Source organism: Tachypleus tridentatus, chromosome 1 (genome assembly GCF_004210375.1).
Source record: "Tachypleus tridentatus isolate NWPU-2018 chromosome 1, ASM421037v1, whole genome shotgun sequence".
Classification (NCBI taxonomy): Eukaryota; Metazoa; Arthropoda; class Merostomata; order Xiphosura; family Limulidae; genus Tachypleus; species Tachypleus tridentatus.
In genome coordinates, this window is record NC_134825.1 from 21,752,897 (window position 1) to 21,776,015 (window position 23,119).

At 33.6% G+C, this 23,119-nt stretch overlaps 1 protein-coding gene across 1 annotated transcript in view; it reads right to left on the reverse strand.

Annotated features, from left to right (window-relative positions):
* The window catches only part of LOC143244326 (calpain-C-like), a 94,001-nt gene that overhangs the window by 29,761 nt on the left and 41,121 nt on the right, over positions 1–23,119 (reverse strand). The window contains exons 5-12 of the mRNA XM_076488788.1: positions 22,469–22,649; positions 7,953–8,027; positions 4,633–4,722; positions 4,561–4,562; positions 4,341–4,418; positions 3,770–3,942; positions 1,283–1,401; positions 534–623 (exon numbers count right to left, since the gene is read on the reverse strand). Coding sequence (XP_076344903.1) covers positions 534–623; positions 1,283–1,401; positions 3,770–3,942; positions 4,341–4,418; positions 4,561–4,562; positions 4,633–4,722; positions 7,953–8,027; positions 22,469–22,649 — 808 coding nt within the window. The remainder of the gene's footprint in view (positions 1–533; positions 624–1,282; positions 1,402–3,769; positions 3,943–4,340; positions 4,419–4,560; positions 4,563–4,632; positions 4,723–7,952; positions 8,028–22,468; positions 22,650–23,119) is intronic.

Consider the following 23,119-nt stretch of genomic DNA (forward strand, 5'->3'; position numbering starts at 1 on the left):
AGATTTTGTTTTTAAAATAAAGATTCATTTTATACAAGCTACAATTTTAAACAATATTTTGATGAAATTTAAATATATCACAGATTATTATACAAAACAGGAAACTTACAGAAAATATGATAATAAGTTATAAAAGTGATTATATAATAATAACATTATACAACGACATGAAAACAAAGATCCCTCCATCTCAAATATACAGGAAGAGCACCCACTTCAACGTAAGATAAATTTTTATAACTCTACAACTTATATAACCAGAACTTTTTTTTTTTTTTTCAAAATAAGCATACAAGATTATAAAATAAATTTAGTAACTGGAGACATAATTGAAAATATATGATTTCATGCAATAATTCTGTTTTTCTTATCCCAATTTCCATTACATCTTCATCTCCCCTCCCTCATAACCAAAATAACAAATCTTATTGACTGCTAACTTTGCACCCCCCCCCTCTTTGTGGACAATCACACACACATATACTTTAATCCTGACACCTATGTTACAAATATGTAAGTACGTTATACTATACCTGTCTACTGTTGCTATACTGCGAGTTCACTAGTGACTTGTTTTTCTTGAAAAATGATTTTCCTAATGTTTCAACTGAAGATTTGGGCAGCTTCAAACAGAATATACATTTCGTTTTAATTCATTAAATATATACATATGAAAAAAAAATTGTTTTCAAATATTAAGCATTCATACATTTCAGACTGACTTTTAACTTCTATTAATTTTCTTTTCTTTTATTTTTTTTATCTCTTACATTAATTCACACTTTTTAAATGTAAAGTCTCTTCTAAACAACTGTTGATACGTAACAATTGTTATAATGTGTTTAACTTTTACAAGTTGGCAAAGAATGATTATATTTCGTTGTATCCCAGCTGACATGAAGAGCTCTGGATTGGTTAAAACACATCCTCAACAGAGGGTATCATAAATATAGCATTGTTAGAATATTATTATTATTATTACAAACTCTTAATTATTTGACATCCCTAAGGGTCCAGATTAAAAATATGGTGCATGAAGATATGACATGCCTAATACTAATGTTTTATGATGCATATAATTGTAATAATTAATTAATACATTTCAGTTAATATAATTATAAAATCTCATTACTAAAAAAAAACATTAGAGCCTTATACAGAAGTCAAACTAGAAATGTAGCAAGCAAGATACAAAACATTCACAGTTCCCTAACATGTTATACATTTCAACAGTAAATGAAAAAAAATCATTCAAATGCTTTCTTATATGGCTATTCCTCACCTGATATAAAGTAAAACCTATTACTTTTGGTTCAAGAACAGAGTGTTGGTTGAGCGAGATGAGTAATTCTTGAGTATCTGGTAAGATCAACTGGTATTGTGGGTTGGTGTGAAAAGTATCTAAAAAAATATTTTTTAACTCAAGATACAACATGCATGAAAACCACTGAAGTCAACATTTTGTTCTGCTTACATAACATATGGACAACAATAGATAATGTAATCCTTTAAGACTGTATTTGCATACTCACAACTGGATGAATTAAATCTGAATATGCACTTTATTTGTGAGTAGACAGTTTATTCCATTCTCATCTTAGGACCACTAACCCTAATTTTTTAACCCTAATGTTACTAACAGCTATTTCAGATACACGTTTGGTTAGTTTGATGTAAAGCAAATTTGTAAGAAACAAGGAGGGAAGGGAAAAGAATCAGATTTTTCTATCAAATAGTAAATCCAGAAAGTCAGCCATTCAGAATCAAGATATTCATTCACTAGCTTAAGTTTCAAAGAAACAGAACAGACATTTTTCATTAGCTTATGGCATGTAGATAGATCTTGTTGTAAAGAACTAATGCAATTAAACCTAATATTCCTAATTCACCTAATTTATCATTAAATTTTATTATTAATGTGATTTAAACCTATTGTCTTTGAAGTACTAAATGTAACCTCTTACAAATGTTGCAAAAAAAATACAAGGCATGCAGAAAGTCTTGAGCATATAAAAACAAATATGAGACATGCAAAATTATATTAAACATGTAAACTGTTATTGTACTTGAAATTCAGTGGTTTTAAAAAAAGAAACCCTGCTATGGTACAATCTTACAGGTAAACATCACAGGTTAATTTATCACAACAATAATAAAGACTTGATTTATAGACAGTTAAAAGTAGCTAACATCATCCATTCTTTACATAGTTTTATATGACGTGTTTACCTTCTAATACACTTGTATCTCCTTGGAATGCAATTTTTTGGATTAAATTTATAACTAAAGGTACAGCAAATGTATGTGATAAATCTAACATGACAAACCTACTTAAAGGCACAATAAATTCTAAAAGAAATCTAGATGAAATATCGTACATGCAACGTAGGATATGTAACATAATAAATTGGAGACTCATAACAATATATATAAATTTTGAGCCAAGTTATTTAAATAAATGAGTGTTTTACCACTTTCATATTACACATTTTTTTCCTTCTTAGCAATTTTAAGTATATTCAATCATTATGATTTAATTAAGATCACAGTTTAACTGTTTATCAGAGACTAAGAAAGTAAAAAAAAATTTTCTCGATGGCAGCTTAAAATATTCTTATAGTGTGATTAAAAGTTACATTATCACCAACTAGACTTTAAAATACTAATATTCTGAACTCTAAAATGACTAATAAAAATGAATGAAACATGGCACTGAACTTACAAGTGTAAACAGACATGATACAAGATAATGATACTTTAAAGATTACTAATATAAAACAAGACCCAAAACTCAAGTGTTTTCAGATATTAAACTGTTATTCAGAACAATAAAAGGTGATGAGAGAGTAGTATGCAATACATAAGAACAAATGTAAGTGGATATTCCAGATGAACTGACCCTGAAGCCCAGACAATAATAACTGGATACACTCACAGCAGGTTCAGTTTGTACAAAAGAAATGTGCACATCACATGAAAGGCACAAAAACAATAATAGTTAAAAAAGAAGTTAAAACAGTTTTTATAGGATAGAAAAATAAAAAAAACAAAAGTGAATGGGGATGAGAAAAGATGATAATGTGAGATAATATATAGAAAATAATACTAATATTAAGAAATCAAGATATTAATATGGGTAATAATGGTATAAAATAAATTTAAGTATATGTTTACCTTCAGATTTGTTTTTTCTAAGAAGAATACACAGGTCAACAATCTCTGGACAGAGATTAATATCATTTGGCATTACAATATTCAACAGTGATGTCCAGTAATCTTCTTTAACCAAAGCTTTTTTGACTATTTGACAGTGATTTCAATAGCTAATTGAACATTATTCATAAGCAAATACTCTAATCCAGATCGCTCATAATTTACCTCATATAATCTCAATTCTCATCAGCATATAATGCTGCTACGTGAAAAATCCACCTTGTCACTTACATCTCTTCAATAAAAATACCTACTAAACAGCAGTACTAGTAGCAGCTTCTTTAACTTTCTTGTTTCTATTTGATGGAAAATTTATCTCTATACCACTCACGTTAATGTCTCCAAGAGTGTACTCAGACATGTTAAAGTGTTTTGTGACCAAACATTCTTTGTTTGTTTTGAGTGAAAATCTGACGTTATTAAACAGTCCTTTATGGTTATTCTGGTTTGACTCGTGTACTGAAAGTTACATTTTTCATCATTAGATTAAGTCTGTTTTTTAGAAACTTTTTAATAGATGATGTTTCCTTTAGCTGTAACAACAAATAAAATGTACCTGTATTATTTCTGCATCCACCTGCCGAAACTCCTCGATGCCAGTGTCCATGGCAGAGCTTCATGTGCCATGGAATTTTAGTCCTTAAAGTAGGTTCATCTTTACTTGTTTCAGTATCTAAATGTACAACTTCAAAACTTGTGAAAGTTTTCACAAAGTCTTGATAATTCATCCTAAATGAGAAAAGTTCAACAGATCTGGTAAATTATATCTGTGATATGTCTCATTCCATCTAAGTATCTGTACAGCTCAGTGATATACGTGCACCTAATTTACAACCAGTCATACATTATCTTATACAGATACTTTTATTTTTTTTGTAAACAAATACTAATACAATATGTCAATTAAAGTATTTTAGAATGTTGTATCTTGTTTTTATATTATCTACCTTTATTTTTATCACTTTTAATACAAGATGTTTAATGTAATGCACATCGACCATTACATACTATTAAAAAGTAAGATTTACCTATGGTAAATTAGATCAATTAAGAGAATACAGCAATTCCTATTATTTGATGTAAATATTGTCACATTTTTTATGCAAAACACTTAACAGACAACTCACCAAAATTCTCCATCACCAAGATGTCTGGTAACTAACTTATGTGTTTCTTCAGAGGAAACTTTATTCCACTCTGATGAACTACAAGAAAAATTAGATAATAATTCTTATATTTTAAGTACTTCTGCAACTTATAACACACCATAACAACTAGTACAAACCATACATAATCTAATTTCCTCCAATATGATAATACGTTTCATTTCTACTTTATTCATGTAACCCCTTAAAAACAGTTTAAAAAGACTAAGTCCTTTCTACTAAGTCCTTTAAAAATAAGTAATATGATACTTACTCGAGACCACCTTCCCACATAGTCCGAACCAGCTCCAAGAGGATTTCTGAGCTTAATTAACAGAATTTGATCGCTGTTCACAAGTTCCACCTAATTTACAAAAACATGTTAAACATATAGCCATTGAACCGTATTTAAATTTAGGTTTATTTAATGTGTATAATTTAATATATAAGAACAGCTTTAATATATGTGGAACAAAATTATCCTTATCTACTCCTTCCTTAAAAAGTTAAATCTGAATATGAAATGTTTCAGCACTTCACTTTAAATAAAGTATCTACCTACCTAAAATAATTACAAAAAATTTAAAGATTATTTCTCATTTAAAAAAATTCGCATATCATGGATTATCATCACACTATGTTTTAAACTTCTAAATTATATTCCAATTATTATTCAGAAAATTTCCTTCAAATGTTTGATGTTAAGCACAAAGCTATGTGATGAGCTCTCTGTTCTGTGCTTACCACAAGAATCCAATCTGGTTTTAGCATTATAACTAAACTTGCAGACTTATTACTGAGCCATTAAGGGGCATTGTATGAAGCATACAACATTATTTTCAAGTGTGTTCTTTTTTATAATGTAGTTTTAAAATGCAGTGGTTTGTTTTATAAATTACATTTTTAGTTCATTTACAACTATTGAATCTACCTGGCTTCGCTCGGGTTATTAGGGTGATATATTCTAGATGACTATGTCAGTATGTGTATTCTGAACTCATTTTGACAAAAACTTACAACTTGCATACTTTTGTTGCTATGCACCATGACCTAAAACCAGAGGCAGTCTTAGTCATTCTGGTGCCCCAGGCAGAATTTAGTAAAAAAGGCCCCATAATGATAAGGAAATTCATAAATACATAAAAAGACATAGCATAGGGAGCCTTTCCATGTACCAGATCCCAGATAATAGCCCAGTTTCCCAACAGGTAAGACCACCTATCTCAAAAGCCATTTTTGGAATGCATTGTTATCAAATTTCACTGGCTTTTCTATATATTAGAGGTTGCTATACAAAGAACTGCTTCTTTTCTATGTGTTCTTTTGCTACCTTGCCTCATTAAAAAGATTCACACAGGCATATGGTTAATTAATACCCACGTACACACCCTCAGGGTCCACTTAGTATGGGTATAAAATTCCAAGTTTCTAGGTTCTTGCCTCTTGGAGCTATGGTGTTAACACATACACACAAACATTTGCATGCGCTAGTTCGCACGTGTGTGTCTGTCCATGATTTATATTTGTAATGTAAGGACCCACTTCTTTTCTGTGTGGTTTTTTTCACTACCTTACTTCATTAAAATGATGTATATGCTCACATGCATATGGAAAACATAAGTAATACCCAAATGCACACCCTCAGTTTCCTAGGCTTCTTCCTCTTTGAGCTATGGTAGTAACACATAAATAGACATGCCCTTTTATTATCATAGATTAACTATTAAAATTTTAGTAAAAAAAAAAAGAGGTTTATAATCACCTTAAAGCCTAAAGCACAGACTTTTCTGGCAATTCCTTTATAAGGAGAGGAATGCTTTTTGAGCATATTTTTCACAATTTTTATTTTGCATCAATAATAAGCTTGCACGTAAAGTTATTAGTGACTATTAGTTTAAACTACTGGTTAACTGTGATAAATTTCTTTCCTTAAGTTAGTTACTGTTTTAGCATTTTACTACTATGAATTTTGTGACTGTTGAATAATGTTATAGTTTTTCGATTTTACAAACAGAATAAGTCAAAAGTTCAGTTTGTTCTGAATTTCGCTCAAAGCTACACGAGGGCTATATGCGTTAGCTATCCCTAATTTAGCAGTGCAAGAATAGAGGAAAGGCAGTTAGTCATCACCACTCCCTGCCAATTCTTGGGCTACTCTTTTACCAACGAATAGGGGGATTGACCTTCACATTATATCGCCCCCAAGGCTGAAAGGGCGATCATGTTTGGTGTGAAAGGGATTCGAACCCGCAACCCTCGGATTACGAGTTGAGTGCCTCAACTAGCTGGCCATGCCGAGCCAAGTCCAAAGTAAATTTCGAATTATGTCGTCAATACAGAATTATGTACTAGTTCTTTGCTTTCGACACTTACGATGGACGTTTGAAAATTGTGTGTACATAAGAGAAGTTATAGCGAATTTTCTATAAGTTATCATGTTTTATATTTTATAAAAATCGACAAATATCAAATAATCCCTAAAAATGGAGAATTTCAAACTAATGTTTATTATGTTAACATAACATTACCTATTGATCCATCTCGGCTGTTCCATTCTTTAAACTAAATTAACTTTAATAAAACGCTTAAAGTTAGCCCTTATCATTCATATACTTACGTTTTGTTTTTTTAAAAACTCATTTAAATTTACTACCTCTACAACATCTGCAGATAACCAATTCTAAAGACTGGCCACCCTGTTAGAAAACTAAAACTGTGTTAGTTAAAGACGACTATTTGCCTGCAATATTTATACTTCTCCTATTCCTACTATTTATTCTCACTATCAGTTCCCTTCACAACCTTAAACACCTTAATCAGTTCTTCTCTAACTCTCCTTTTGTCAAAAGAAAACAACTTAAGTAATCTTAACCTCCTCTTATATGACAATTTCTACATTGAAGATACCATTCTGGTAACCTTCTCTAAACCCTTTCCAATAATTCGATGTCTTTCCTAAAGTAAAGAGCCCAAATCTGAACAAAATGTTCCAAATGCGGCCTAACCAGTTACCTTTACAATAAAATGATAACCTCTTTACAGTTGTAATTAATAGTTCTATAGATACCACCTAAAGACCTATATGCCCCACTACTAGCAACAGCACACTGCTTGGACTTAGAGATGGATCGACTACTATACCTAGAGATCTTTCGTAACACCGGTAAGGTTAATCCTATCCAAATTATACTTATAAATCAAACTATTATAACCCACGTGCATTACCTTGCGGCCCGGCATGGCCAAACGTGTTAAGGCGTGCGACTCGTACTGAGGGTCGCCGGTTCGCATTCCCGTCGCGCCGAACATGCTCGCCCTTTCAGCCGTGGAGGCGTTATAATGTGACGGTCAATCCCACTATTAGTGGGTAAAAGAGTAGCTCAAGAGTTGGCGGTGGGTGGTGATGACTAGCTGCCTTCCCTCCAGCCTTACACTGCTAAATTAGTAACGGCTAGCATAGATAGCCCTCGGGTAGCTTTGTGCGAAATTCGAAAACAAGCAAACAAACTTTATCTTGCATTCATTATATTTAAAACCTATTTGCCATAAAAGTGTTTGTTTAGAAAACAGATACTATATTTAAAAAATACCTACTTTTTCAACAGCCATAATCCTATAGTTTACAGTGAGTAAAATACCATTAGCCAGTTTTTCTGGTTGGTTTCTTCCCTGAAATATTAAGCAAGGAAAACATCATAAATACATGGTATGTAAAAGAACATATCAAAATATAATACTAAGTTGTTATAAGCAAATCAAGTTTATCAATTTTCCATATAATTTAGTAATACGAGTGGTACATACAATAAGGATAAAATAATGGTGTTATCTTATAACACATAGATAAAACCTTCCAACTATAATAAACTTCTAGTACTATGTCATTGTGACTCAGAACTTATGTAAGTAAATACTAATGTTTGCTTCATGAAACAGTATATATTTTCAATTACAATCATTTACTATGTGAAACATTCTGAAGTAGTATTCAAAATTTTTTGCCAGAGTTTTAAATAACTGTGTAACTAATTTACTGTTATACATTTATTTTAATATCTATGTTTGTTTCAGTTTAATATATATTTAGAAATGAATATAACGTATATTTTTACATGTGTATTGCAAAAGTCCCGCCGGTTCTCTAAATTTGTAGAAGATCCCCGAGCGTTAGAATCAACAAAGTAATACGTGCACGTGTAAAATACCAGTATTGTTGGCAGCTGAATTTTCGAGAATCTTGCCTAATAAGTATAAAAAGTAGACACATCGCAACACGTGGATATACAGCTTTAATATTGTTGGTTTGCTACAATCAGTGTACTATAAACCTCCAAAGCTATAATTGAGAAAAACTTTTATTAATCGGAAGACTATAGATATTTGACCAGAAACGTTTATATATTTCGAACATTACGAACCGTTCAACTTCAGAAAATTAAGTTCGGATGTTAGGATTTCTACGATAGCATTACATATTGTCGTCGGTGAAAAACTGTGTGCTTCAAGCTAGCTAGCTAGTCAGAAGCAGTGTACTTGTGTAACAACATAGAATTAATTCACTCTTTGTGAATCGTCGATAAAAAAAATCAGGTTTCAGATTAGATAGAAGACTTAGTATTGTTTGTAAGATTGTAAACCTTTTGAAGATAAATCATTATTTGTAATAACTATCTGTAATAACCGTTATTATAAACTGTATTGTTTGTATATTAAAATACATTTATGTTAAGGAAGGAAATTGTGTGTATAATTCTTGTCAGTAAATGTCACAAATTTTAAATACATATTGACAGTCAATTAACTTCTGAATTAAAATTAAAATTTCAGCTAGTTGAAATCGTAAGGCGTAACATGCGTAACATAATAAATCGGAGACTCATCCGAGATAAATTATGATATGAATAATGATATAAATTATGATACGTAACAACCGCTAATAACAATTTGTCATTAAATACTGCATTTTTTTTCAAATATTTTCTTAAATACAACAGTTTTACAAAAAAAAATATTAATAATGTACGAACTATTACTGTTACATCAAGAAATATTTATAATCAAGCTCAGAACAACCAAGTCTTTGTTAGTCAACAGTAAAAATATATAATTTGTAAGTGTTAACATCAAAGGTAACACTCGTAAATTTAGGGAATATTTTTAACTTTTTACGGGTCCGGCATGGCCAGGTGGATTAAGGCGTTCGACTCGTAATCTGAGGGTCGCGGGTTCGAATCCTGCTCGCACCAAACATGCTCACCCTTTTAGCCATGGGGTCGTTATAACGTGATGGTCAGTCTCCCTATTCACTAGTAAAAGAGTAGTCCGAAAGATGGCAATAGGTAGTGATGACTAGCTGCCTTCCTCTCTAGTCTTACACTGCTAAATTAGGGACGGCTACCGCAAACAGACCTTGAGTAGCCTTGTGCGAAATTCAAAATAATTCAACTTCTATTGATTTTTTTATATGAACTTCACACAACAGGTTGTGAACAATCTTTTTGGTGTTGCTTTGTGTTTGAGAACTGAGACAAAATTCTACGAATAAAAAATTACTGAATGTTTAGTATCCTATCATCTATGATACATTTAATTCCAATAAAAAAATGTAATTTTAAAAAAGTGATATATTCATTACATTTACAAAATGTACAAACATCAAACTGACCTTAGCCTTAAGCAAAATAATATAAGGTCTATAAAACGTTTTTATCAATACGCCATAGAGTTTGTTTCTTTATTTTTAAATTTGGCGCAAAGCTACACGAGGGCTAACTGAGCTAGCCGTCCCTAATTTAACAATGTAAGACTATAAAGAAGACAGTTAATCACCACCACCCACTGCAAACTCTTGGGCTATTTTTTACCAACGAATAATGGGATTCACCAGACATTATAACGCCCCCACAACTGAAAGTGCGAGCATTTTTGCAGTGGGTGGGATTCGAACTCGCGACCCTAAGATTTCGAGTCGAAGGCCTTAATTATCTGGCCATGCTGAGCCACACCATGGAGCGTGACATGATATTGATACTAACAAGAAATGGCAGTATGTTTAAAAAAACAATCTCAGAAATGTTACGACTAAGAGAAAAATCACAGGAGCAAAGGTCTTTCTGTGTACATTGCTTATAATTCTGTTTTAAACTTCCGAATTCATCAGCAAATGGCCTAGCGCGTTAAGGCGTGCGCTTCGTAATCTGAGGGTTGCGGGTTCGCGCCCGAGTCGCGCCAAACATGCTCGCCCTCCCAGCCGTGGGGGCGTTATAATGTGACGGTTAATCCCACTATTCGTTGGTAAAAGAGTAGGCCAAGAGTTGGCGGTGGGTGGTGATGACTAGCTGCCTTCCCTCTAGTCTTACACTGCTAAATTAGGGACGGCTAGCACAGATAGCCCTCGAGTAGCTTTGTGCGAATTTCAAAAAAACAAAACAATCATCAGTAAATACTTGCTTCGTGATCACTGTGGGTATCGAAACCCAGCTGTGCACTTTATAAGCTATCAGACTTACTGCTGAGTTACCTGGTGGCTTAACTGAAAAATAGACAAAAGTTTCATTGTGCAACCTTTTCCTTACCAACCTACTGGAAAAACTGCTGGATTCATGTGAGTTTGTATTGTCGTGAACGTGCGATTAAAATGATTTTGTTTCTACACGCATCCCAAGTATACTGCCGTTTTAATAGTTTAATTTTGGGTTTACTTACTTTTTATAAGCATTCTTTTATCAAAGTTACAGCTTTTACAATAAGTATAATATATTTTAAAGCAGGTATGGCTTTTTGATGAATGGTTCGAACAATGATAAAAAGGTCGTACCTGTTTTAAAATACATTCTTCCTTATTTCAAAAGCTGTAACTTGTAACAAAAGATAACTGTTCTTGAAATTTTAACTCTTATAGATATCTTTCTAATAAACAATTTTGTTGAGAAAGCAATATATGCATTCAGTGTCGTTTCTTAAAAACAAAAAATAGATAAACTGTATGCATTACTTGATTGGTAAAATATCATGTGATCAGTGTTTGTGTTTTAGAATTTACTTTTATTAGCGGTTAGATATATAGCACAGAAAATGAAGTTTTTGGAGTATAATAAATTACAGTCTCTTCACCGCTTTCAATCGAAAGCCCGATATTAGAAACACGACCATGTAGCCTAAAACCCGAGTAGTTAGGCTTAAGTCTTGTATCAGGGAAACGACTTTGTTACCTGAAACAGCCTCGTACAGCCTAAAAACTTTGTAATTGGGCACGAGTCCGGTAATGCTTGTAAAAGCGATTATTTTGTACAAGCGATTAATAAACCAGTTATTTAAATACATACACGTAATTTTAACTAAACAAGTGAAAAAATATGAATGTAAGCTTCACATCTGGTAACTGTTTTACCTTGTTCGTTTTCTTCGGCATCTTGAAATTTAATCCTATATGAAAATCTTATTATATTCAAACATGATCCACACAAACAATAGGGAACCAAATAACGAAGTCTTTCTTACAACAGAAGTATTGCTGTAAGCTATATTTTTGGTACTATAATTTGTTTGTCAGTTAGAAATCATAATGTCAATATAAGCCTGGAAAAATTCGAAAATTCTAACTTGAAGTTTTTGTAGAAGATAGGTTGTAAACTTGAGATAGCTGTAAAGTGTATACAATGAGATGAATATAATCAAACATTCAGTGATGCCAAACAGGTTTTTCATAATCGTCAAAATTGTAAAGATTGTGTTAACATTTTAACCACGTGACAAAAAAAAACTAACTTTATTTTTCAGATATAGAGAGTAAGAAAAATTCCCAATTATGTTTTCAATTATTTATTGATAGAATTAATTATATTTAGAAAATAGGTAGTAGACGTAAAGCACCAATTTGCTATAGGTCAATCGTGATTTCGCCACATGTGTCGAGTGGAGACCGTGTTGGACACTATGATTTAGTAAATACTTTAAATAAGTAAAGTTGAATCAGTCGATGTATTTTTGAAACGTATTTGAATCTGTGTTAGCTAAAACTCTTGTTGAGTTATAGGAACATGCATGTTGATTTTACGTTAATCACACTATTACTAGAGATATTTGTTTGTTTGTTTTGGAATTTCGCACAAAGCTACTCGAGGGCTATCTGTGCTAGCCGTCCCTAATTTAGCAGTGTAAGACTAGAGGGAAGACAGCTAGTCATCACCACCCACCGCCAACTCTTAGGCTACTCTTTTATCAACGAATAGTGGGATTGACCGTCACACTATAACGCCCCCACGGCTGAAAGGGCGAGCATGTTTGGCGCGACGGGGATGCGAACCCGCGACCCTCGGACTACGAGTCGCACGCCTTAACACGCTTGGCCATGCCGGGTCACTACTAGAGATATAAATACAATTTGTAGCGAAAAGCATAGACCTATAACAATTTACAACAGTGCGTACGTGTTCAAGCTTGCAGAGTTAATGGATGAGTGTATGTGTGTGTGTGTGTTTTCTTATAGCAAAGCCACATCAGAGTATCTGCTGAGTCCACCGAGGGAGATAAAGGAGGACATAAACTGATTTTTTTATCGTAACATGGTGTGGATGTTAAATTACTTTCACCAGATAATAAGAGCCTGCGAATAAAAGAAAAACCAATAAAATACTGAAGTAAGAAAAGGGATTATTTTAATATAATAAACTAGAATGTTGAACCTTTAACTTTACTTCAGAATTATCTCAAGAGCACACAGTGAGATAGGAAGCCTGGTTGACATGGTATAATAATGGAAAGAAGTACAAACAGAAAGGTACATGGCATTTAAAAAATTAGTTATTTTGTTGTTATTAAGCACAAAACTACACAATGGAATATCATGCTCTGTCTACAATGAGTATCAAAACCCAGATTTTATTGTTTTAAGTCTGCAGATTTACATCTGACATACCAGGAGGCCCGGCATGACCAGGTGGTTAAGGCGTTCGACTCGTAATCCGAGGGTTGCGGGTTCGAATCCCCGTCGTACCAAACATGCTCGCCCTTTCATCTATGGGGGCGTTATAATGTTACGATCAATCCTACTATTCGTTGGTAAAAAAGTGGCCCAAGAGTTGGCGGTGGGTGGTGATGACTAGCTGCCTTCCCTCTAGTCTTACACTGCAAAATTAGGGCCGGCTAGCACAGATAGCCCTTGTGTAGCTTTGCTCAAAATTCAAAAAAACAAACAAGACCTACCAAAAGCTTTTAAAAGAACAAAAAAAGGAAATACAAAATTCTGAAAAGAGCAGGAAGCACAGAACAAAAAATTAGAAGGGATAGAAAATTAAAAAAGAAACAAGAAAACTGGAAGAAATAATTTAAAAATTAAAATAAGATCAGAACAAACGTGACAGAAATATAAAAAAAAGAAGTTTTAGAAAGGGCATATCATTTAAAAAAGAATTAGAATAATAAATAAATCTAGTTGAAGGGTAGATCGATAATGAAGATGTACTAAGAAATTACAACATCAACTTTTGAGAAATGTAGAAGGATATTGAAGAAGCACAGATAGACTATGGTGATACATTTGAAGATAAATTATCAAATGCAAAAATTAAACCAGCCACAACTCTTTCCCTGCATTGTTTTAGGGATAAAACTTATTTTGTCAACATCTGTTATCACTAGTACAGCACCGTCTGTTGTTTAAAAGCTATCGTGAAATATTCCAGCTATGACATTGGCTAATCCAGTTCCAGAATACGATAGCAAGATATGGTAGTCACACCAAGCTCAGTTTGAAATACTTTCAGAGTGAATGATTGGAATAGTGAACAAAAAACTTACCTTGCTGCCCATCTGAAAGTACCAGCTTTGACAACATTAAGTAGCCTTCCAGCAAAGAGCCACATCATCCAACATTATTAACTGCCTTAAAAAACAAGTTTGCAGTATCACAACAGATAAAGTATCACATTAAAGCTCCAGAATAGGATAGAGAGGTAAAAAGAGACCTTAGCTGAACTTGTAGGAGATTTGGAAAGGCTTACCTAATTATTTTACATGAATGCTTTTTATCCTATAACATTAGAAGATATGTGAATCAGACTAAAGCAAAATAAATGTGCATTTTTAAAGAAAATTTTGCAGTTATAAATGGAACTATAATCCATTAAAGTTTCAGAAAAGCTACTAACAGTACCTTCCACAAGCTATGGGAATATTAGATCCTTTAGTACTGAAATAAATTTCCAATACTAATCAGTGATGTCGAGAAAACCCACTTGTAGAGAAATATATATGCAAAAAAGGGCTCGTTTGGGTTGAGAAAATATTTTACATAGAAGAGCGAAGAACGTTTCGACCTTCTTCGGTCATCGTCAGGTCGAAGAAGGTCGAAACGTTGTTCACTCTTCTATGTAAAATATTTTCTCAACCCAAACGAGCCGTTTTTGCATATAAATTTCCAATACTGATAGTGTGGAAGAAATGAAAGTATTAGTTGGGTAATAAAGAGAACAGTAGAAATAAACAAGATAATATTTTGTGTAACTTGAAGATACATATTGTCAGGAATTACAGGCAAAGTCCTATATAGAATAACATCTTCCCTCAAGAGATACCATAAAGAAGCAACAGTTATAATTTTGGAAAACTTGGCAGTTACAAATGAAGCTGGAATAAATTAACAGCTGTTATGAAGCCAAAGTTTGTTTGTGTTTGTATTTCGCGCAAAGCTATTCGAGGGCTATCTGCGCTAGCCATCTCTAATTTACAGTGTAAGACTAGAGGGAAGGCAGCTAGTCATCACCACCCACCACCAACTCTTGGGCTACTCTTTTACCAACGAATAAAAGTGACCAACGTGACGATTGAGCGTCACGTTATAACATCCCCGCGGCTGAAAGGGTGAGCATGTTTGGCGCGACCGGGATGCGAACCCGCGACCCTCATATTACGAGTCGCACGCCTTAACACGCTTGGCCATGCCAGGCCTTAAGCCAAAGAGCCAAAGCCTAACATATCAAAGAAACAATATAAAGCTAACACGACATAAAGAAAACAAGAGTTAGTTTAATTTACAAAGTAAAGTTCGGCTGGAAATATTTCATCTATCATTAACAGGAAAGAAGTTTGTTTTTGTTATTATGAGGAAAATTACCCATGAGTCCATGGGCTTACTAGTGAAAAACCTTGCAGTGTGCTGATTAACAAAGGTTCTACAGCCACAACTGCTAATCCTGATTTGTTTATGAAAGTTGAAAAAATTGTATCCAGAAAAGTGAGGGATTGATACAAAGACCAGATAGACATAAAATTCAGCCAAACAGGGAGTTAGAAATACCCTTACTGTAGGAAGTTTTTCTTCACCTCATTACGTGTTGATAATTGACATCGAGAAAGATTGCATATTTGGAACTGACTTCATGTAGAAACTTGGATGTGAGGCCAGACTATCTTGAGGTAACTTGATAGTCTATGACCAGAAAAGTCCCTTTGCATTTCTTGAGAATTAATATATCAGAGGTTGATCATCCGCTGGAAACAGGAAGAGTGAACATTATCCCACCAAGAAGTGAAATAATCATAACAGCAGCTAGTAGTGGCAATTTTATATCTAGTGGCTGAAGTATAGTGGAACAAAATATTCCAGTATATCACGGTGGGTTGTTGTTTAGAAGAAACCTCCTTGATATGGAGAGTAAAAATACGATACATGTTTTTACTCAGGAAATATTTAAATCATCTTTTCTGTAATTCTCTAAGTGCTGATAAAGCTGGATTCCATCAAGGTGACATGATATGGTTGATGTATTTTCATCATGAGAAAGGACAGACTTCAAAGTTAATAGATGTTCAGAGGAGAATGACCAACTGAGTAATTCCAGTGAAGAGCTTGTAAGTGAAACCTCAACCTGCAAAGGAACTCAAAGCTACTTTCAAAATTTCTTCCAGAAAATCATCAAGGGTGGAACTGCTAGTTGACTCGACCACCCATCTACCTAGAAAAGATTTGTTCAGAAACACCATAAGAAAGACTTGTTGAATTATAATTTACTGTGGTGTTTATGTATTTATTCGTAGTGAAATTGTTCAATCAAAGAAATGGCAGTGTTGTAACTACATTTTTAATATTGTAATTTGTTTGTTAGTTAGAGAGCACCTGATGTTAAGATAGGCATAGAATTTAGATAGCTTCAAGTTCATAAAATTTTTCTTGTATATTTGAAACTAGATTATAAATACAAGATAGTTATAGGAAGTGTGTAATGTAAGTTTAAAGATAATCTAGTATGTGGTAAGAGGGAGAGAGAAATTGTTTCAAGACGAGTGTGTGTTTTCTTATAGTGAAGCCACATTGGACTATCTGCTGAGTCCATCGAGGGGAATGAAACCCCTGATTTTACTTATAGCGAAGCCACATCAGACTATATGCTACGACCATCGAGGGGAATCAAACCCCTGATTTTAATGTTGGTATTAAGACAGTTGAATCAGTCAGTTTGTTTCCTTGAAGTATTTGGATTTGTTTTAACTGTGTGGATATGTTTTTCTTATAGCAGAGCCACATCAGGTTTTCTGCTGAGTCCACCAAGGGGAATCGAACCCCTGATTTTATGATTGTATATCTGCAGACTTACCACTGCACCAGAGGGGTATTTGTGTTAGCTCTCATGTTTGTCGAATTATTCTATAAAAAGTAACTTAATTTCACATTAATTCTAGTATCGTTGGCCTACAACAATTTATTGTACTGTGCGAATATTCAAACTTACATAGAAGGTAAAGGAGAAACACTATTCTTTTTATCGTTACATAGACTGAACATTGAATTATTTTCACAAGATAATTTTAAAACTTTCGCCAACAAAGGAAACGACGATGTGATGAGGCACGTGAAAATATTAAATTATTACAGAAATAATAGAAAACTGAAAGTAGGAATAGATATTTAATGATCATAAGTATTTGTTACGTTACTGGTTCAGCTACTAAAAATAATTCTTGGTTAAAAGAAAAATAACACTATATAACAAAAATTTTACTTTTTATTTTGTGACGGGGGGGGTAAAGCGAAAGCATGATGGGAGACTATATTTGGGGGCTGATAAGTGAAAGTGATTTACATTACAGACGAAAATCTCGAAAAACTACTCACTTCTAAAAATTTTTGTTCATTTTTGTATAACTTTAGTATAAATACATGTAAACCATATGTTGTTATATCCAGACCTTATATAAATAAAAATGTGCAAATTTGCCCGTTTTTATGTAGAAAATAGGTTAATTTCTAAATTTCATTATCCAGGTCTCAAAAGCAAAGTTCGAAGGGAATAATGGTTATTTTCTGTACTTTCACAACATAAGCAATTAAGAAATAACACATAATATCCAGGAACAAAATTTGAGTTACATAGTGTAATTTATATAGTGTTGACTTAAGTTACCGTTCACCTCACTGGTACAACAAATTTCACTAACAAAGGTCTTTTTTCGTTTTTGAGCACAAAACTACACAGTTGGCCGTATTAATTCTGTCAACTGCGTAAATCGAACCCCGCATTTTAATATTTTAAGTTTGCTAACTTACCTTTAACTAAACGAATTAATGAAGTTTCTAATTGCAGAAATTATTTTATTCAGATTTGAGGATGATTGGACAACGTTTTAGAATGATACATTTATTTCGTGATGATAAACAGCTACTTAAAGTTCCAAAAATTAATCTACAAATAAACTGGAAGTGTTGCTATCAAAAAAAGAAAAGATGTAGTTTCTGGTGCAGGAGTTGGAGGCTAAGATTCTAAAAATATAGTTTGCAAGTACGCAAATGAAGGTGAAAATCTGCCCTTTTTATTACAATTGATATATGACATGTTTCTAATTTAACAATCCAGTCTACAAAATATTCTACCATGTTTAAAGAAAGTCTGGGTATTTTTCACGCTAATGTAAACTTTACTATAGAACATGCGCTCAGCTGAAAGTGGCCAACTCAGTTTTCTTGTTATTACTTTAGACTATTCACATGGAAGACTTAAAACAAATTTGTAGTAATAAACGAAACTTATTGAAAGCCTTAGAGCTTCCATTAAAACAGTAGCGATTACTGGACATGTAATGGCTAATCGTATTAGAAATTCCAAGGAGTTATAAACTTACTATTTCAAACCATTTACCCGAATTAAATAAGTATATAAATACTGTTACTGTAACTAACTTTCCAAAGACCACGAATCATAACTTTCTATCAGAATTATACCAAACAAAATCAAAAACATTCAAAGATGTACATACAAATTTGATAATAAAAACAAAAGAAAGCAAACTCTATCACAAGCGCCATGTCTATAGATCTAAGGCCTATTGGTCCTAAAGCCCATGGGCTTAAATCCCACTAGCCCTACAACTGATTTCTTTACGGGTATGAAGAGTAAAGGGTTTACTTCTGTTCTGTAATGAGTAGCAACTTTGTAACTGCAAGTAACAAGAGAGAGTAATAGGTACTCTTGATTTTGTATGTATTTCATCATATATCAACAAAACAGACCAAAAACGTTTCTAACCCTTCACCGATGGTTGAATAGTTTGATTCTTTGAAGTAACTACAAGGAGACCATGGAATGTATCTCTTGTGTGTTATCTCTGACTTGATATTGTTTTAAAGCAAAGATGCCTCTCTCTCCACTAAGTAAAAACGCTGTTTTATTACGATAAAAATAACTTCTGAAAGACTAATAACCATGATGACAACATGTGGAACCAACGCTTAGTCAATGGTTACACTCTAATTTTTAGGGTACTCTTACCTGAATATGTTCACTTTATACACCACAAAGAATAGATGGAATTCCTATTCTACAGTTTAACTGGTTTCTTCTCACTTCTCTTTTATTATTTTGCAAAAATCTACTTTTATTTAAGAAGTCAGAAATTTTCACCATATATCAATATGACGAATCCTAATTAAAACCCGTGGGTCTTATTGCTATGTAAGACTATTGAGTAGTTCTCCTATCACTAGAGGTGCAGATGTCATTTTACTATGCATAAGGCAATTAATTTTGTCTATTTTTTGTTAAGTATAAAGCTGTGCACATGGGCTATTTGTGTTACACCAACAGCAGAACTATAGATATAGTATTACAAGCCCTCTAGCTTTCCATTAAACCACCGTTGTAATTAGATCTATATTGATGAACCAAGATTATGAAACATAGCTAAGTCAAAACTACTTATCGCTATGGTGTAAGAGGGTAGTTAGATGTACGTCACAGGATTTAAATTTAAGGGTTTTCTTGAAAAGTGTTACAAAACACAACGTACAGTAAACGTACCTGAGATCTAAAGAAAAAAAAAATTTTCATTGTAATTTAGCGTACTGGGATCAAAGCAATAATACCACCTTGGCAAGTTTTGTTTGTTTGGAAATTTCGCACAAAGCTACTCGAGGGCTATCTGTGCTAGCCGTCCCTAATTTAGCAGTGTAAGACTAGAGGGAAGGCAGCTAGTCATCACCACCCACCGCCAACTCTTGGACTACTCTTTACCAACGAATAGTGGGATTGACCGTCACATTATACACCCCCACGGCTGGGAGGGCGAGCATGTTTAGCGCGACGCGGGCGCGAACCCGCGGATTACGAGTCGCACGCCTTACGCGCTAGGCCAAGAGAGCGCTAAACGTTATTTTATTATAATCCACTAGATGGGGCAGCCTACACAGTAGTATGCCTTTATTTACTGCAAAATTTCCTGATTAATTAAAGAAGCTTTACAATTATTGCTTAATATACTTAAATATATTTCACACACCAGATTCCGCACGGTCCCTGAAAATGTTCGGTTTCAAAAGTAAATAAAACCAAAACTAAGAGTAAAATTATTTTTTATTTCTTGCCTTTGAAGTTTATGTTATTCTGTGTTGTAGTCTACAGAGAGTGCATAATTCTTCTCACGAATCATGGAATGCACCCGTTTTACTGACGTCATGACAGTACAAATTGCAACATGAAACGTCTATCGTAAACTGCTTCCCATTAGTACAACGGTAAGTCTACGGATTTACAACGTTAAAGTCAGGGGTTCGATTCCCTTCGGTGGGCTCGCAGATAGCCCGATGTGGCTTTGCTATAAGAAAACACACACACTCATGTGAAATGAACTTGTTTTTAATGTCTACTAACTGACTGACAGTCAACGCAGTATCGTAATTGATTCGAGTGGTTAAAACAGATAATCCCTCCAGGCGGTATTCGGCCCCCTTTCAGAGAAATAAAAGGTCACAGAAGAGGGCTGATTAAAGAGTTACGTAATGAATTACGTGTATTACAAGTGAATGTGTCGAAAACTGCGTTACATATTTTTGAGTGACCCCAATACTAAAGGCCCTGACTCGAACAGTGTACCAAAGGAATAAGTAGGGTAGGAGTCCACTACATTACATAACATACAGACGTCAGATTCCTTTAAATATACCTATTGTTTTCGGACCGCAAATATAAATAACTATTTAAAAGTTTAAAAAAGTGGATTCGTCGTTAAATATAAACAAGTATCATTTATTTTAAGATAGAAGCCGAAATTTGCACGCTGGGGGCGGGCGTTAAGATTTTAATCTCGATGTTTAATGACCACTTACTTAATTATTGTTGTTTTTCTTTACATTGTTAAAAACGCTTGTGAGATAGTTTATTGTTAGTTCCTAAAAACAATTGTAAATTTCTCTTTAATGAGAAACTCTAAATAAATATTTATCATTATCTGACACTTTTATGTCTCTCTACATATTTTTTATTACGTCACTATTGGCAAATGCACAGATTCGTTATCTCACTCGCTTAAGATTGTCGGGAACAGGTTTAAGGTTTATATTATTGTGATTCGTAGTAATAGATAAAATAGAAACAATTGTTATGACGTGCATGTCTTTTACAAGTTTGTGAAGCATAGTTATATAGTTGTTATAAGACATCTGTATTAGACCTATTACATTTTTTAGATACTACATTTCTTAATTAGAAGAGTTTATAAAAATAATATTCCAACCACACTATATTTGCCATAGCCGACGATGCGTTACACGCAATCGAGAGCTGTTGTTGGGTTTGTGGTCGTTCGCTTAAACTCACTTAGATTTGTTAACTGTACTGGTAGAGATCCATAAAACATTTGCAGTCAAATTAGTATATTTATTGCAAGAACACTTTTTTAAATAAAGGTATTCTTGAACAATACAAAATAATTCTCATCACTAACACTGAAATCTGCAAGTCCACTTGTCCTAAGCCTGACAGGCCCGGCATGGCCAAGCGCGTTAAGGCGTGCGACTCGTAATCTGAGGGTCGCGAGTTCGCAGCCCCGTCGCGCCAAACATGCTCGCCCTTTCAGCCGTGAGGGCGTTATAATGTTTGGTCAATCCCACTATTCGTTGGTAAAAGAGTAGCCCAAGAGTTAGCGGTGGGTAGTGATGACTAGCTGCCTTCTCTCTAGTCTTACACTGCTAAATTAGGGACGGCTAGCACAGATAGCCCTCGAGTAGCTTTGTGTGAAATTCCAAAACAAAACAAAACAAACAAACAAACCTAAGCCTGACATTAGCTAAGCCTTTATTACGTAAGGCCCATAGCGGATGGAGATTGACCCTTATGTATGTTTTTTTGTTTTACTTTAATTAGGACTAAACATTACCTTACTTAAATTTCAGTACACAAACTTTATTCTATGGCCTAACATTAGACCATAAAAAACTTTGATACTTTTAACAGGTTGTTGGACAAAATGCCTAAGTATATTTACATCGGTTGAAATTAAGTGCTCGTGTATACACATTTTGATAATGAGGGCACTCGTATTTTCAAATCAAATAAAAACTAGGTATTATTATTATAAATTTTGTAGCTGCTTGAATAAATTTTTTATTTGTTGCTTTGTCCGCTTGTTGTAAAAATCAGCCTTTTAGCATTGTAAACTGTCGGGCTTACCTCAGTCACAAAAGGGGGGACTTTGAAAAAATAAAGGTGTATTATGAATGTTTTGTTTGATGTTGTAGGCTAATTCCACTTAAATACACTCAAAGATTTAAGTTATATTTGCAAGTTGGTTTAGTTAGTGAAGAGAATTAGGTTTACTCCGGGTATAACATTACTGTGTTTCACCTGTGTCTGTTGGTGCACTATCGCTGTCACGATGGAAGTCATACTCAGGAGTGTTGACAGAATTCTGCCACATGCTGTGGGATCCTGGCGAATACTGATGCTCTCCGTCACTCCGCCAGTCAAGTCTGCCATCCCATCCAAAGAGCATCCGTACTTTAGAGCTTCGTAAGACCCATGAAGCCTATTTGTCAAAAAAAATTATCATTAATGATACTGATTACAATTTTTATAAGAGTTGCGATGCTCAAACTGTGAGGCGCGCCCTCAAGTGGGGACGCGAAGAATCGGTAGGGGCGCAGTTAAGACTATAGGAGCATGTAAACTATATCTTAACGCTCAAATTTATTATTTCTATTTAAATTTAAAAGTTATTTTTAAATTTCCTATATATATGTTTAAATGATTTATTAAACACAAAAAATTGAAATTACAAATATAAAAATAATTTTAAAAATTACCATATAAATATTACAATTAATAAATAATGTAGCAACAATAATTAGCGTTGGAAAGTAACGTGCAGTATATCCTAAAATTAGGTTATCTGGATGCAGATGACAGCATAACGAATGTTGCTAAAGGAGACGCCATGAAATAGTTTGCCTAGAATTTTAAAAAATTGTTTGTTTAGAATTAAGCAAGAAGCTACAC